The sequence below is a fragment of the Mastacembelus armatus genome, chromosome 4 (assembly GCF_900324485.2).
Source record: "Mastacembelus armatus chromosome 4, fMasArm1.2, whole genome shotgun sequence".
NCBI lineage: Eukaryota > Metazoa > Chordata > Actinopteri > Synbranchiformes > Mastacembelidae > Mastacembelus > Mastacembelus armatus.
The window spans coordinates 3,810,792-3,824,405 of record NC_046636.1 but is presented as its reverse complement, the minus strand read 5'-3'; the positions used below and the strand labels follow the sequence as shown (position 1 = coordinate 3,824,405).

The window sequence follows — 13,614 nt, the reverse complement described above, 5'->3', positions numbered from 1 at the left end:
ACACAGACACATTTAGTTCACTCTTTCCTCTTGTCTAGACACTCAGCTCTATTGTGGATTCTTTTTAGCTCACAACAGAAGTGAACCTACTGTGGAGCCACTTGCCAGTAAAAGTTTTTACTTAGTTGTTGTCAGGGTCTGGTAGCTATTTCCTTGAAAATGTACTTTGCAGGACAGGAAGAGATGTGTTTTCTGTTTTTAGTTTGTAAAAAACAGAAGAAATGGTTTGTTTGGAAGAGCTGTCCAAAGCCAAGAATAAAATGAGAACAAAATCATTTACCCACTATTTTGCAAACTGATTTATCTTTAGTACAATTTGGTTTTTACACTCAGCTTCTAAAATATGTCTTACTTTCTCTTGGCAGATGAAACAAGCAACTAAATGATGGAGAATACTTTTATCTATGTGCCCATCATTTGTATATATCTATTTATCCATAAAGCCATGTGTTTTCATGTAGAGACTTTGCCTTTGGGCCACTCCCAGTTAGTCTGCACTTGATTGGCTCAAACTACATCACATGGGTCTCTCTGTCACCCATATATGAGGCTTGCAGGGTGGAGTAAAGAGAAAAAAAATGTGAGAAAATCACTGGAGCTGGGTGAGCAGTGGAGGGTTCACTTAGCAGGAGACTGGAGGAGGGAGACAGAGAGATGACAGTGATGCAGTACTTGTCATGATGGAGATGATGGGACCTTAGGTTGACTGACCTGTTTGCTAGAAGAATCTGACTTATTCCAGTTTATTTATATAAATTGGACTATGCTGTAGTGTTTGAACGTCTGTGATGGAAGTTTTTCTTAAAGGTGAACCTGAATCAGTAATGGACTTGTCACTTGGTCATTCAATCATTCAATTTACGCTTTGGTTCTGTAGTCAGGGTGACTCGAGCTGGTATTTACAGCTGAAGTAGGTTGGCTGGAGGCAGCAGTTGGTTTCCCCATTAGTCCTGGCACTTAAGAAAAGTTAGCAAGAATGTCGGAGCGATGCAACCTCAAGACCCTGACAGCAGCTCTGTGTTGCTTCTACCACAAGAACTCAGTCATCACGGCAAAGGTGAGTATGGTGGAAGTGTTGATTCCTGTACCTATGTTGTGTGTCAGTGTTTCTACGTTTACTTGTATAGGTTTTTACTTTTTAAATGCACATGTGCAAGTGGTTTGCACATGATTATATTCTGCAGCTTTAATGTTGTATGTTGTCCTAAGTGTCCAAAGTGCTGTAACCTTTATGTGTTTATGTGGATCAGCTTAAAGAAGTAGTTAATTTGGTTTTAGCATATTAATCACACCACTTTTAGGATGTCTAACATCTATTCATGTTATTTAAAAGAGACCACAGGAAGCTGGGCAGTGCACAAGAAGACATTAGAAAAATGCATTATTAAAAAGCCATGACTATATTTCTCAGAAAACTGTCTGAAAAGTGCAGGGTAACACTTCCAGCTTGACCAGAGTCTAATCACACTGAATAGTCCTCCTCATTGCCTCACTCTCTCTGTGACTTGAACACTGGGCTTTTATTACTCAGACCAGACACTCTCATAAATGACCAACTGTATGACTGTCTGACTGTGCGTGTGAGTGACATATATAGCTGGCTTCATCCATAACTAGTGCTGGTTGACAGTGTGTGATGGCAAAGGGGGACACAGAGATGGTTATAGAAGGAGATGTACCAAGACAGGCTGATAGCCCTCATGAGGATGATAAATTACTAAACTGTGATAGTTTGTCTTCTTTATGACGTCAGTGAAATGTATGAATTCCATTAGGTTGATTGGATGGAGTGAGCACCGGTGCAGCAGGCTGAGGTGCTGTGGTTTGTCCCTCTGCAATCAGCCAAGCAGATGGTTAGTCCTCTGGCTGTGTGTTTCTGTTAACATCTGCCTGTGCCTGGATAAAGGAAAACACGTTATTGGTGATGGGATCTGTGAGAAGATCAGATTTCATCCACAGGATAGTTTGCATAATATTTACTTTTCATTATGTTTCAGTGTAACTTCTTTTCTAGTTAAGAAAAATGTTCCTAAAAAAATCCATCAGTCGTTACAATGCAAACCTATGTACAGATGCTAAATAAATTAGCAAGCAACTGGAGAATATCACTGACTGGGACCGTTATTTACCAAACTTCTGCACTTCATTGACCCCCATAATATACCTGCTGTTAATCCTTGTCCAGGCAGCATGGTGGATTAGTGATTAGAAGGGGCCCAGGGGCCTTTCTGTGTGGAGTTTGCATGTTCTCCCTGTGCTTGTGTGGGTTCTCTCCAGGTACTCTGGTTTCCTCCCACAGTCCAAAAACATGTATGTCAGGTTGATTGGTGACTCTAAATTGCCCATAGGAGTGAGTGTGAGTGTGTGAGGTTGTTTGTCTCTATGTGGCCCTGTGATGGACTGGTGACCTGTCCAGGGTGTACCCCTGCCTTTCACCCAAAGAGAGCTGGGATAGGCTCCAGCAGATCCCTGTGACTCTAAATAGGAATAAGCAGGTATAGATAATGGATGGATGGTTCTTGTCCCTCAAACACGCAGTGCAATTAGTGTTTGTTAGCAGTTCAGGGGTAACATTCTTGTGTTTTGAGATGTTTTTTCATTATTGATCTTCAGAGTAAACCTGAGGCATAAAGTACTTTATATATATTTGTATATTGGAATAATCCTCTCACTATTTTCTTAAAAAATCCTCATGTTTCCTCAAAGGTCATACCGTGCCTGGCACAGAGGTATGTCTGTGTGTTGTCAAAACCATCTCCGCGTCAGAGAAAATTGTGAATCCTCACTCAATTTACTGTATGATTGAATTTGATTAGACTTGAACTATACGTGTGCATCTGTTATCATGCAGAATATCGCAGACATAACATTCCTACCCTCCTCATCTCTTTCTCTGCATTTGCTGTCATCAGCTTTCTCAGTCTAGCCATGCATTCCCTCTGTGTTTCTTTTCTATCTTGATTTTCTCTTTTCCCTCTATCTCTGTCCATATCATCCCATGTCTTTACTTGAGATTCCAAAAAAGCCTGGGGTTTCATTCTGTTCCTCTCTTTATTCTCTCCTCCATCTGTTTTCTCTGGGCAGTCGCCATTTACCAAAGAAAACCAGTCTCTTGTCTGTAGTTTTTAAAGTGTTACTTTCACTTGTGTTCTCATCATAAGAAATGCAGTTTATCCATTTAACACTCTATAGTGTAGTACAGAGCTAATAACAGAAGGAACAGTGAAAACTCAGCAAATTATCTCATACAGCCCAGACTGCGTGTTTATATTCAAAGAGCAGTATATCTCACACATTTATGCATTGTTCTTAACCTACTCAGACTTAATTCTTAATGTAGTATCTATTTTTATTTCAAATTGAATATGCTGAAGCATCGATCACTGGAGAACATAAACCATTAAACAGTCCACATACTTACCATCTGGTCTTTTTTATCCATAGCTCAGCAGCATAGAAACTGTGGATAGATATAGATTATATTTACTCCCAGTGTAGAACCTACCTCACTAAATTCAGCTGTACAGTAACAGTGGAAAAGCTGTTTGTCTATCTATCAAACTTTTGATATATATGCTTTCACACCATGTACAATGTAAATCACTGTGCTGAAGGCTGTGAGTGGTTTTAGCTTTTAACACATCAAGCACTATAAGTTAAAAAGCCTGCAACCTTGTCCAAAGAGCATCACTGCAGCTTTAGCCATTACAGTGTTTTTTCTCCGGACTTCATCTTTGTTTAAACCTAAAGCTACAGCTTTAGAGATATGATTCAGATACACACACTACATGGCCAAAAGTAAACAGACACTTCAATCTTGCTCAGAGTTTAGTTTGGTACCAGAACGTCTGTCATATCAGTATACGATAAAAGAAATGGCATTGCCCAACTGCTTTTCAAATGATTAGAGTTTAAAAAATTTAAATTGACCTTTTAAAGACAGTTCAGCTGTCTCTGGTCTCAAATATAAAACAAATATTCGATTTACTGTAGACACACACAACCACACACATCTGTACCCATTTCACAGCAGTCTCTGAGATAGCACTGATGATGACCCCCCTTCTGACCAGTCAGATGTCTCCTGGCCTAAACACAGGAAGAGGCATCTACTTAATTGTGTGTAAACAGGAAAGGTGGGGACTCTGTGATGGTCAACTCAAGATCTAGAGATGCAGAAATCTAAAGCTCCACAGCTATTAGCTTTCATCAACCTTACTCAGCTCTGAGACTGTCCAACCAATCAGGTTCCAGACAGAAGCTGGTTGTCCTCCCTCTGGTCTAGTCATAGGGAAACTACACTTGCAGTACCCAAAAGCTTTTCTTTACCTTTCTACTGGATGTATTTTCCAAAGTAACTGCACTGTTGCATGTTGTGAATTATCTTAACTTTTTAACTTCTTTAACCTTGAGTTAATATGTGAGTTGGATGGATGCATAAAGTGCAGTGAGAACCACACAGTAGAAGAAGAGGCAGAGGCATAAAGTGAAATATAATGAGAAGAGGAAACGGCAGATAAACATCAGACCAAACGCTTATTCTAATGATAATGAGGAGGAGAGTGATAATGGCTCTTGTCAAAACAATCTGATGTTTGTCTATGAGTTGTAATGGTGCAAAAGGTGTGTTTGAAGATCTGGATCCCAGAAAACCTATGGAAACAGCGTTATGTTATTTGACAGTCAGCCAAATGAACATTGAATCTGAAAGTAGCACAGATGCAAAGCATCTCAATCATTCCAAGACTTTTAATTTTCTCTGTGGAATTTAAATGTTAACTTTGATGATGTAGAAGATAGATGAACTAGAAACTGTCAGAGCCAATTAACATTAAAAAGTTGAAGTCATTTTTACAGGATCTGTACTCCTGGTCAGTTAAACCCATGCCTGTTTATGCAGCTTAACTAAATAAATAAAACAAGCAGTGCCAGTGTGAGTTTTCACCAAGCAGTACACCCTGTTCTAACCCTACAATGATGCAACCCTGCACCTTAAGTGCAATGATACATCATCCTGGTGCAGCACTGCCTGTAAACATTTTTTAAAATACCTGCAGTGACATCACAGATGGAGATTAGTCACTATGAAGAGTTGAAACTGTAAGAGCATAAAAATAATGTGATAATGCATGAACCACTGCGACAATGCTATAAAAATTTACTGTGGGTTAACACTTAAATATGTTTGTAGTTGGAGCAGCAGAATCATTTCCTGGCAGTGTTTTAATTGTAGTTTTAAAGCTGCTTGTTGTGTTGACTGAACAGTATATTTTAATTGGACCACCGTGGTTTTCTGTTAACATTACTGACATAGAGCAGTTGCTTTTAATGATTGTTTTAGCCTTTTTATTACTCTAGTTTTGTATATCACATTCTGCTCATTTGCAGATTAAATTCATGATAGACTGTAGGTCTCTGGTGTCACCTAAGAATTTTAGCTTTAATGCTTTTCTTTTGGCTTTCATGTCATCATATAGTTCACAGAGGATTTGAACAAGGCGAGGATTATAATATCCACTAGTGTGTGCATGAGTGCACGTGTGTGAGAGGAGGAATTTTGAGTTAGATTAAGAAAAGGGTATTTGTCTTCAGTGAACTCAAAACCCAAACAGCTTATGCAGTTGTTCACTGCTTCTGATTGGACACAGCAACAAACATACCTGCTTTTGAAATCATATCATCCCCACTGTAAACAGAAAATCCTTTTAGAGTTAAAAAGAAATGGAGTCTATTCTGTTGTAAAATCCAGGAAAATCCAAAGAAAATCTCATCAGTGGTAAAATCCCTTTAAACAATGCCCTTTGTTTTAAACTGCTTTACCTTTTAATGCCAAGTAAAAGATGATTTTCATGGCACGTCAGCTCTTTTAAACAGCAGAGAGAAACAGTGCAAATTAACAACATACCCAGCAGTGCTGAAAACATGAACCCATCATATTCCCCTTCAGCATGTATATTTATGCTGGTGGCTGTGGACAAGTGTGTGCACTGTTAGTGTTTTATAACTTTGAGTAAATCTTATGTTCTGCTGCTCAGTTGCTTAGTGGAACTAGAGTTAATTTGTAGAACTGCAGCATTCACTGAAGTGCAATAAATGGTACTTTGACAAATATGTTTAACCACTAGACTCCAAAATCAAAAGAAAATGAATGATTTCAACTAAATCAGCTGTTGGTAAGTTCAGTGTTTGATTTAAAATACTCAGATTTTTTCATGCAGTTCCTAAAAATGAAAGTCTTAGTAGGCTGATGATACATAACTCTCTAATTCTGAGTGATGGAACAAGTTAAATTGTTACCATGAAGTGAAATGAAAAGTAAAATATTTTATTTTGAATAGAGGTATTCATGTACTGCATGTACCTCTACTTTTAAATTCTACTAGTGTGTGTTTACTGCCACATCTGGTAGCAGCTCAGCTAACACTTTCCTTCACCCATGAGTTCATCCATGAGTCAGTCAGTGTAACAGGAAGATGACAGCCAAAGAGAAACTATCTTCTTGGATTAACAAACTGGTTCAGCAGTTTGTGTGCATCAAGGCTCGATGTCAGTGGATCACATGTCACATATTTCACTTTTACTTGAGTATAGAAGCGTCTGTCTTCAAGGCTCAGTCAGGAAGCCATGAACTTGTGTAATGAGTGAGGCTGGAGAATAGAGAGGAGGGAAAAGGTTGGTGGAAAAGAGGCAGGTCAGTAACGGGTCACCACACTGTTCATACTGTGTCGTGGTCCACAAACACACGGGCTGGGACAGTGTAAATGCAGCTGCTCTGTGAGGATGACATCATATTGCAGGGTCTTATTAAAGGCCAGCTTGTAAAAGAAAACACACTCCCATCCACCACTTCCATCTCTTCTTATTTATCCTCAACCTCAGTCCTTCCACAACTTTTCCTCCCTTCCCCTGCTTTCACTTACGTTTCTCTTTCTATGCTCTTCCTCTTTCCTGTTACTGCTTTCTTATTTACACCCCCCCCCCCCCCCCCCATTCACCCCTTCATATGTACATAATAGTGGCTCCTTTGCACTTTACTGCCATGCATCCCTCTTCTACAGCACTCCCACTCTACCATTTATCAGTTCTCTTGGCAGTGGGACTGCAGAAGTAAAAGCTCTTTTGGTGTGCCTGTTGTAATGAATCTAATATCACAGATGCAATTGTAATAAATAATACAATAGAAAAACAAAACACAGTGCATCTGTTGTTTGCCAGAGTTCCAACACGAGCCAAATAAGCTGCAGTTAATGCAGCCAGCAGCTCTTGCTGTGTGATCTCTGTTCATCCAGTTCAGCTTGTCTCAGGAACAGCATGCTGCCAAGGTAGTGTGTTGCATCCTGCAACAGACGGCTTTCAACAGAGGTGCAAGACAAACGGAGAAATGAGGAAAAACAAAAAGTGAAACTAAATAATGAATGTGACTGAATGACAATTACCGGCCTTAACACGAACAGCACAAGTGATGCCACACTGGTCAGAGTCTCTGTCTCAGACAAGGAACAAGTAACGTTGCTGCATGTCCAGTGTGGTCTTGTTCTATTATTTTCTGAGTAGATGCTGTAATGGGATACTTGGATTTCCTGTTATACATGGAGACTCAGGGTACAGGGGTCTATTCTAATGACTTTACTGAGAGAGATAGAAGAGCAAAGACAGAAGCCTCAGAGACAGAGAGAGGGAGAGACAGATATGACAACAGGAAGGTTTCAGTTTCTTGGGGACGTTCATAGATTTATTTCCAGTTTTGTAATCATGGCTGTGTGTGTGTGTATTAGTGTCACTCTTGTAGCTCACCGTAAGCTCTTCATCTGCCTGTGAGCCTCTTCATTCATGCGGATTTAGATCAGTCTTCTGCACAGGGCTGGCAGGCTCTAAAGGCTATGGCCAGCTATTTTCAGCAGCTTCAAAGTAGTCCTGTCCCCAGTCACTTACAGGAGAAAGATCAGTGTTCCTAACTTTAAAGAAAGCAGCCACAAATGTAAGAAAACCTTTCCTGAAATCTAAAGTCAAATAGAAAAAGAAATCCATTGTATTATGGCACCAATTCTACCTGCTAATCTTATACAATAAGTCTTAGTCATCTTGTTTGTACTTGTGTATACAACTTGACATAAAATCTACCATTTTATTTTATTATCTCTTTGTGAACAGGGAATTGTTCTTGCACACTGACTACAGAAGAAAAGGCAATACTCACTATTGATTTAGCATGAATTTTAGATTCACACAAGACTGCTGCTGCAGGCAAGTGTTTGCGTCACCGTTGTGCGTGGGTGTGTATTTATATACGTCAGGTATAGGTGTGTATGGAGGCAGGTTCGGGTGGTTGGGTGGGGTCATGACGGTAACTTGGCACATTAGGAGGCACTGGGTGGAAAGCCAAGAGAGGGAGGGATAAAGAGGAAAATCACAGAAGAGAAAATATGAGAGAAGTCATGTACATGTGTTGAACTGTAGAGACAAGAATTGTGTTAGAGTGTTAATGTGTTTGCTATGAAGTGTGTGTTTGAAGAAGGGAGAAAGAGGAAGCGATGCAGAGACCCAGCAGCTGTCATGTAAGTGTGTGTGCGCGTATATATTGTGGTGATTGTGCTGACTCTGCATCCTGAGAGGTTGTTCCTGGGTAAAGGATGAATCTTTTTGTCCTTCACTGTTCAACCTTTCACACTTTCTGGGCTCGCTCTGGATTCGCCTCACGTTTTAGTATCAAGTCTGTTTGTGCCTCTTGGTTTATTAACTATTAACTTTCTATTGGTTTTAATGTCCATTGATTGTAAATTCAGGGAAACTTTCAAACTGAAAACTGACATACTTTTTGTTCTACTAAGCCCAAAAGCTTTTTGTTTGTTGAGCTATTTATTTTTACTATGGGCTCTTAAAAGGTTTTGAAGCCTTTATATCATGTTGTAAGTTGTGTTGTTTTGTCTTTATGTATACTGTGCTGTCTAGTTTGGGATTTGAAATTTCCACATGAGCTGCTACACCAGTGATTGCTCAAACAGTGGAAACATAAATCTGAGATGTCACAAGAACTAACTGCATAGAGATTCATGTGTATATGTGTGTGTGTATGTATATATATATATACACATATACCCATGAGAGAGAGAGATTCCCCTTAAGTTTTTTTTTTTTTTGTTAAAGATTACCTGATAATGTTTAATAAAAAAAAATTGCTTGGTCAGATCTTTCTAACAGAAACTACTGTACCTTATCAGTTTTTTACTTTTACCTTTTCTGTCAATGTTTGTGTCTTTATTTTTCATTACGTCTTATGGAGTCACAAGACCCTGTCACTTGTGCGCCTTTGAGCTTTGACCTCATCACTGTTTGCTTAGGGAATGAGGGGCCCTTGTGATCGTTGTCAGTCTTGAGGTTTACATGTCAGGTTTTTTTTTCTCTTACTACTAAACTTCATGGGTCATGGTTATTGGAAATATTTCAGCTGTCATAATTTAGCTGTGATCAGTTTTATGGAGGGATGGATGAACTTTGTCTCCTTATGTTTTTCCCATTGACTGTGAACACAATATTGATTTAGTGTCTTGTTTTGTAGTTCTCCAGAGATCAGTTCATCCTGGACTGTCCATCAGAGAAACTTCGCCGAGAGCTGGAGGAGGAACTGAAGATGAACTGTGAGGACCCAAGAAGCCATGCGTGGTACCACGGAGCGATACCCAGACAGGTAATACACACACACACACACAAATCTGAGTCATGAGTCCCTCCCTTTAAAAGCCTGGTTAAAACTTGTTGAACCAGATCTCCTATTATTAGACTGCCCTCCTGCACACACAGTGCTTACAGAAAGATTACAGCTTAAATAGTGGCCTTAGCAGCAGAGCTGGGGCTGTAACATTAGGTCAGTTTATAAAAAGCTCTCTTTCTGCATGGAGTGTATGTATTATGTGTGTGGGAGAAAGAGAGAGAGCGATTGTATGTTCCCTGTGAAAGCCAGCACAGTGAGAGGAAATCATTTTTAATAAGCTGCTTCCTTTGGATAAACCAAACTACCATTATATACTATACAAACACACGTTTAATGAAAGTCTGTCACTGTGTAAAGGGTTGACTGTGTGTGTGTAATGTAGGAAAAGTATGATTAAAGATTAAGAAATAGATTATTGTCCAAATACAAAATTATTAAATCTTCTCATGTTTGTGAACATTGTGTCTCTGGATGGGTATTGACTCAGTTAACGCTAATCTAATATCAGTCATTTATTCCTGCGAGTTAATGACATGAAGTAATGAGTTCTGTGCTTGGACTTTGTAGATTTTATTTTTGCCTGTATGGCTTTTTAAAGATTATTTTCATTCTTGATTAATTTGCTTTTATTTTATTGATTCATCAGTAAATAATAGAAACAATTTGTCATGATTTTTTTTTTGTTTGTTTTTGCTTCAGTTCTGTTTATTTTCCAGATTATTTGTCAGTATTTGTGGCTGATATAATGAATAAGTTGAAAGTGCATTAAGAGCTTATTTACCATGTCAAAATTAAAGTTTAGCACAGGACTTTCTAATGCATCAGTCAACAAGCTCAATTACATAGAAGAAAGTTAATAACATATTTCTTGAAACTACATTTGTTTTGCTAACTAGTCACCGATAATGACTTTTTTAATGAAATACTGGATAGTTTTTCCTCTTAGCTCCACAATAAATGTGGACATGAGACAATGATTTTAGTTAAAGAGCTGAGAACTCATTAGGACACAAAGTGAGAAACTAAAGCATTTTGTAAATCAATCTGAAAATGTTCTTTGTTTATAAATACTGTAAGACGTTGAGGTTTTAAATATCTACATCTCTTATGTCACCACTACAGACCAGCTGGCACTGAGCTCGTGAAGACGATAACAGTATAACTTCCTGCTATTATTAGATTTAGTTAAATGTTTGGACTATAAACAATGCTGTGTGTGTGTGTGTGTGTGTGTGTGTGTGTGTGTGTGTGTGTGTGCGTGTGTGCGAGTGCATGCGTGCGTGATTCTTATGTAACCCTTTGTATTGTTTCAGGTTGCAGAAAACTTGGTGCAGCGTGATGGAGACTTCTTGATCCGTGATTCACTGTCCAGTCCAGGGTGTTATGTTCTGACCTGCCAATGGCGAAATGCTGCTCAGCACTTTAAAATCAACAAGAAGGTAAAAATAAGTATGTACTCAGAGAAAAGTGGCAAACAAATGAAGGTGTATATTAATGTAGTGTTAGTTATGGTGGTGGAAACCACCTTCTCTATGAAAATGCTATAATTGATGCTGCTGTTTCTAGCTAAAGGTTTTCCTTATACATTTACTGAAAACAATAAACATGTTGCTCATAATTTTTCCCTCTTCCTTGCACTTCATCTACCTCATTCCAGAGATCTAGCTCCTGTAATACCTTCTCCAGTATTTACACTTAATCACAGGTTTGGACCACCAGAATATCTACAGTAGAGCAGTTCTCCTCAGTATAATGTGAACTGGCACTGCTTGATTCTGATTTGGACTGATGGTAGAAGATTTATATGCTTTATATTATAGATCAAAAACATCAGATTTAATAAGGTTTTTATGGAGTCCTTATTTGAAGACCAATTATTGATGCTGAATATGAGATAGCAGGGTCATTGTTTATGGGATTATAGTTACTGTAGAACTCAAGTACCAGCTACATGAAAATAACAACTGTCATCTGTCTTTCAGGTAGTGATGCTGAATGAAGCCTACTCCAGAGTGGAGTACTGGCTGGAAAGGGAAGGGTTTGACAATGTCCCTGCACTTATACGATACTATGTTGGCAACAGAAAACCTGTCTCACAGGTGGGTCTGGTGATTTTGATTGCTTTCTGTTTTTATGGAAAACATCCTCAAAGCGTTTTGATCCTGTTGATTGTTAATGGTTAATAAAACGGGGGGTTTTCAATTGGAACATGTGAAGCAATCACAGGCTTTGTTGGTACTGAACAGTATGTGGCTTTGTGACTGGACAGTCACCTAAAGAGAACATTTAATAGAGAAAACATTTAGATTTTACTGCAGTTTGTCTCATCTCTCCTCGTGTTTATATTTTAAGGTGGTAGGAGCCATTATCTTCCAGCCAATCAACAGAGGGCTGCCGCTACGCTGTTTGGAAGAAAAGTATGGAATACCCAGCAGTCATCGAGAGGCGGGATCTATGGCACAAGAGAGACGGAGTCAGAAACGTCTCAGCCTCAACATCACCAACGGACACGCACACGACAATACACACTCTGTGCATGACAACACACACAGCCAGGACAACGGCATGGGCCGAGGCAGCCAGCTCAGGTTGGTCCTACAAACTGATTAACCAGTGCTGAAAAGTAATGACTACATCTACTCAAGTACTCTACTTCAGTAAGACTTTAGGTACTTTAACATACACTATGTTGTACTTTTTACTGCACTACATCTATTTGTTAACTAAAGTTATGTTGCTGTAATTCAGTGTTTATAGAAAACATGCAATTCTGCTGAAATTGAAACTTTTAGCTCATAGCTTCAGGCTGTTTACAGTCATCATCCAGGCAGTAGGCTGTATAAACATCACAAAACGGATTAGGACTTTTCTGCTGAAACTAATAGGACAGTGCAACGTCACACTGTATAGGAGACATGGAGCATAATAGATGGGGTACATAGCTAAATAAAGAGTCAGTATGGAAAAGTTACATTTATAGAGCAGAGTAAAAACAAGAAGAGTGGTAACATATGTGTAAATAAAGTTTCTGATGTCCCCTTTCACTCAGGTTGAAGGATCGGTGTGGCAGCCAACCAGCAAGTCTCAATCAGGTCCCGGAGAGGCGGCGCCCACTGAAGGCTCACCAATCAGAAAGCTTCCTACCTATTGGTAAGTAAAGTTTAAAGATTGTTAAGGCCTTAAAATGATCAACAAATGATGTGTTTATTGGATCATAAGTCTGAGAACCTGGCAGAGAAACTGGTGAGGGCTGTGTCCAATGATTGTTGGAACTTCTGCATTCTGTAAATCACACACACTTTACACAGCAGCGGGCCAGGTGTGTCATATTGGGAAATTTGGCAAGGTTTGAACTTAATCACTTTTTTGTATGTAAGATTTATTACATGTCCTAATCTCGGTAAAGACAGGCTTACCCAACTTCTGAGAATCTGATTGTCCTTGTATTCATCCAAAGATTTTTTTTTTTTTCGTTTTGGTTAACCAACCTCCGTTCCTTTATTCTCTCTGTAACCACCTTTACTTCCCTTCTCTATTTTCTGTCCTGTCCTCACATCTTTTTTTTGTTTTTTGTTTTGTTTTTCAGGCTCTAAACCACAGCCCCAGCAGACTCCTGACCTTCTCCACCCCAGTCCCAACCCCAAGTCTCCAGTGTTTCGAACGGGCAGTGAGCCAGCACTGAGCCCCTCTGTCCCACGGAGATCAGCAGAGCCCCTCACCGGTCAGTAGGCATGAAAGAACTCAAAATTCATCCGTTACACAAATCTGTTTAATAAGACGGCCAGTCAAAAAACAAAATGTTTTGTGTAGGCAAAGAAAAATCATTCAGTTAGATTATGATTGCTTTATTTTAATTTTGTTTAACATGAAGCTACACATTCGCCCATACACATTTATACAAATAC

General features: G+C 39.1%; 1 protein-coding gene across 4 annotated transcripts in view; it reads left to right on the top strand.

Annotated features, from left to right (window-relative positions):
• The window catches only part of LOC113139694 (breast cancer anti-estrogen resistance protein 3-like), a 57,244-nt gene that overhangs the window by 35,828 nt on the left and 7,802 nt on the right, over positions 1 to 13,614 (top strand). For all 4 annotated transcript variants that reach the window (XM_026323089.1, XM_026323090.1, XM_026323092.1 and 1 more), the window contains 6 exons: positions 9,557 to 9,685; positions 11,023 to 11,148; positions 11,692 to 11,808; positions 12,062 to 12,297; positions 12,759 to 12,859; positions 13,296 to 13,430. In XM_026323089.1, coding sequence (XP_026178874.1) covers positions 9,557 to 9,685; positions 11,023 to 11,148; positions 11,692 to 11,808; positions 12,062 to 12,297; positions 12,759 to 12,859; positions 13,296 to 13,430 — 844 coding nt within the window. The remainder of the gene's footprint in view (positions 1 to 9,556; positions 9,686 to 11,022; positions 11,149 to 11,691; positions 11,809 to 12,061; positions 12,298 to 12,758; positions 12,860 to 13,295; positions 13,431 to 13,614) is intronic.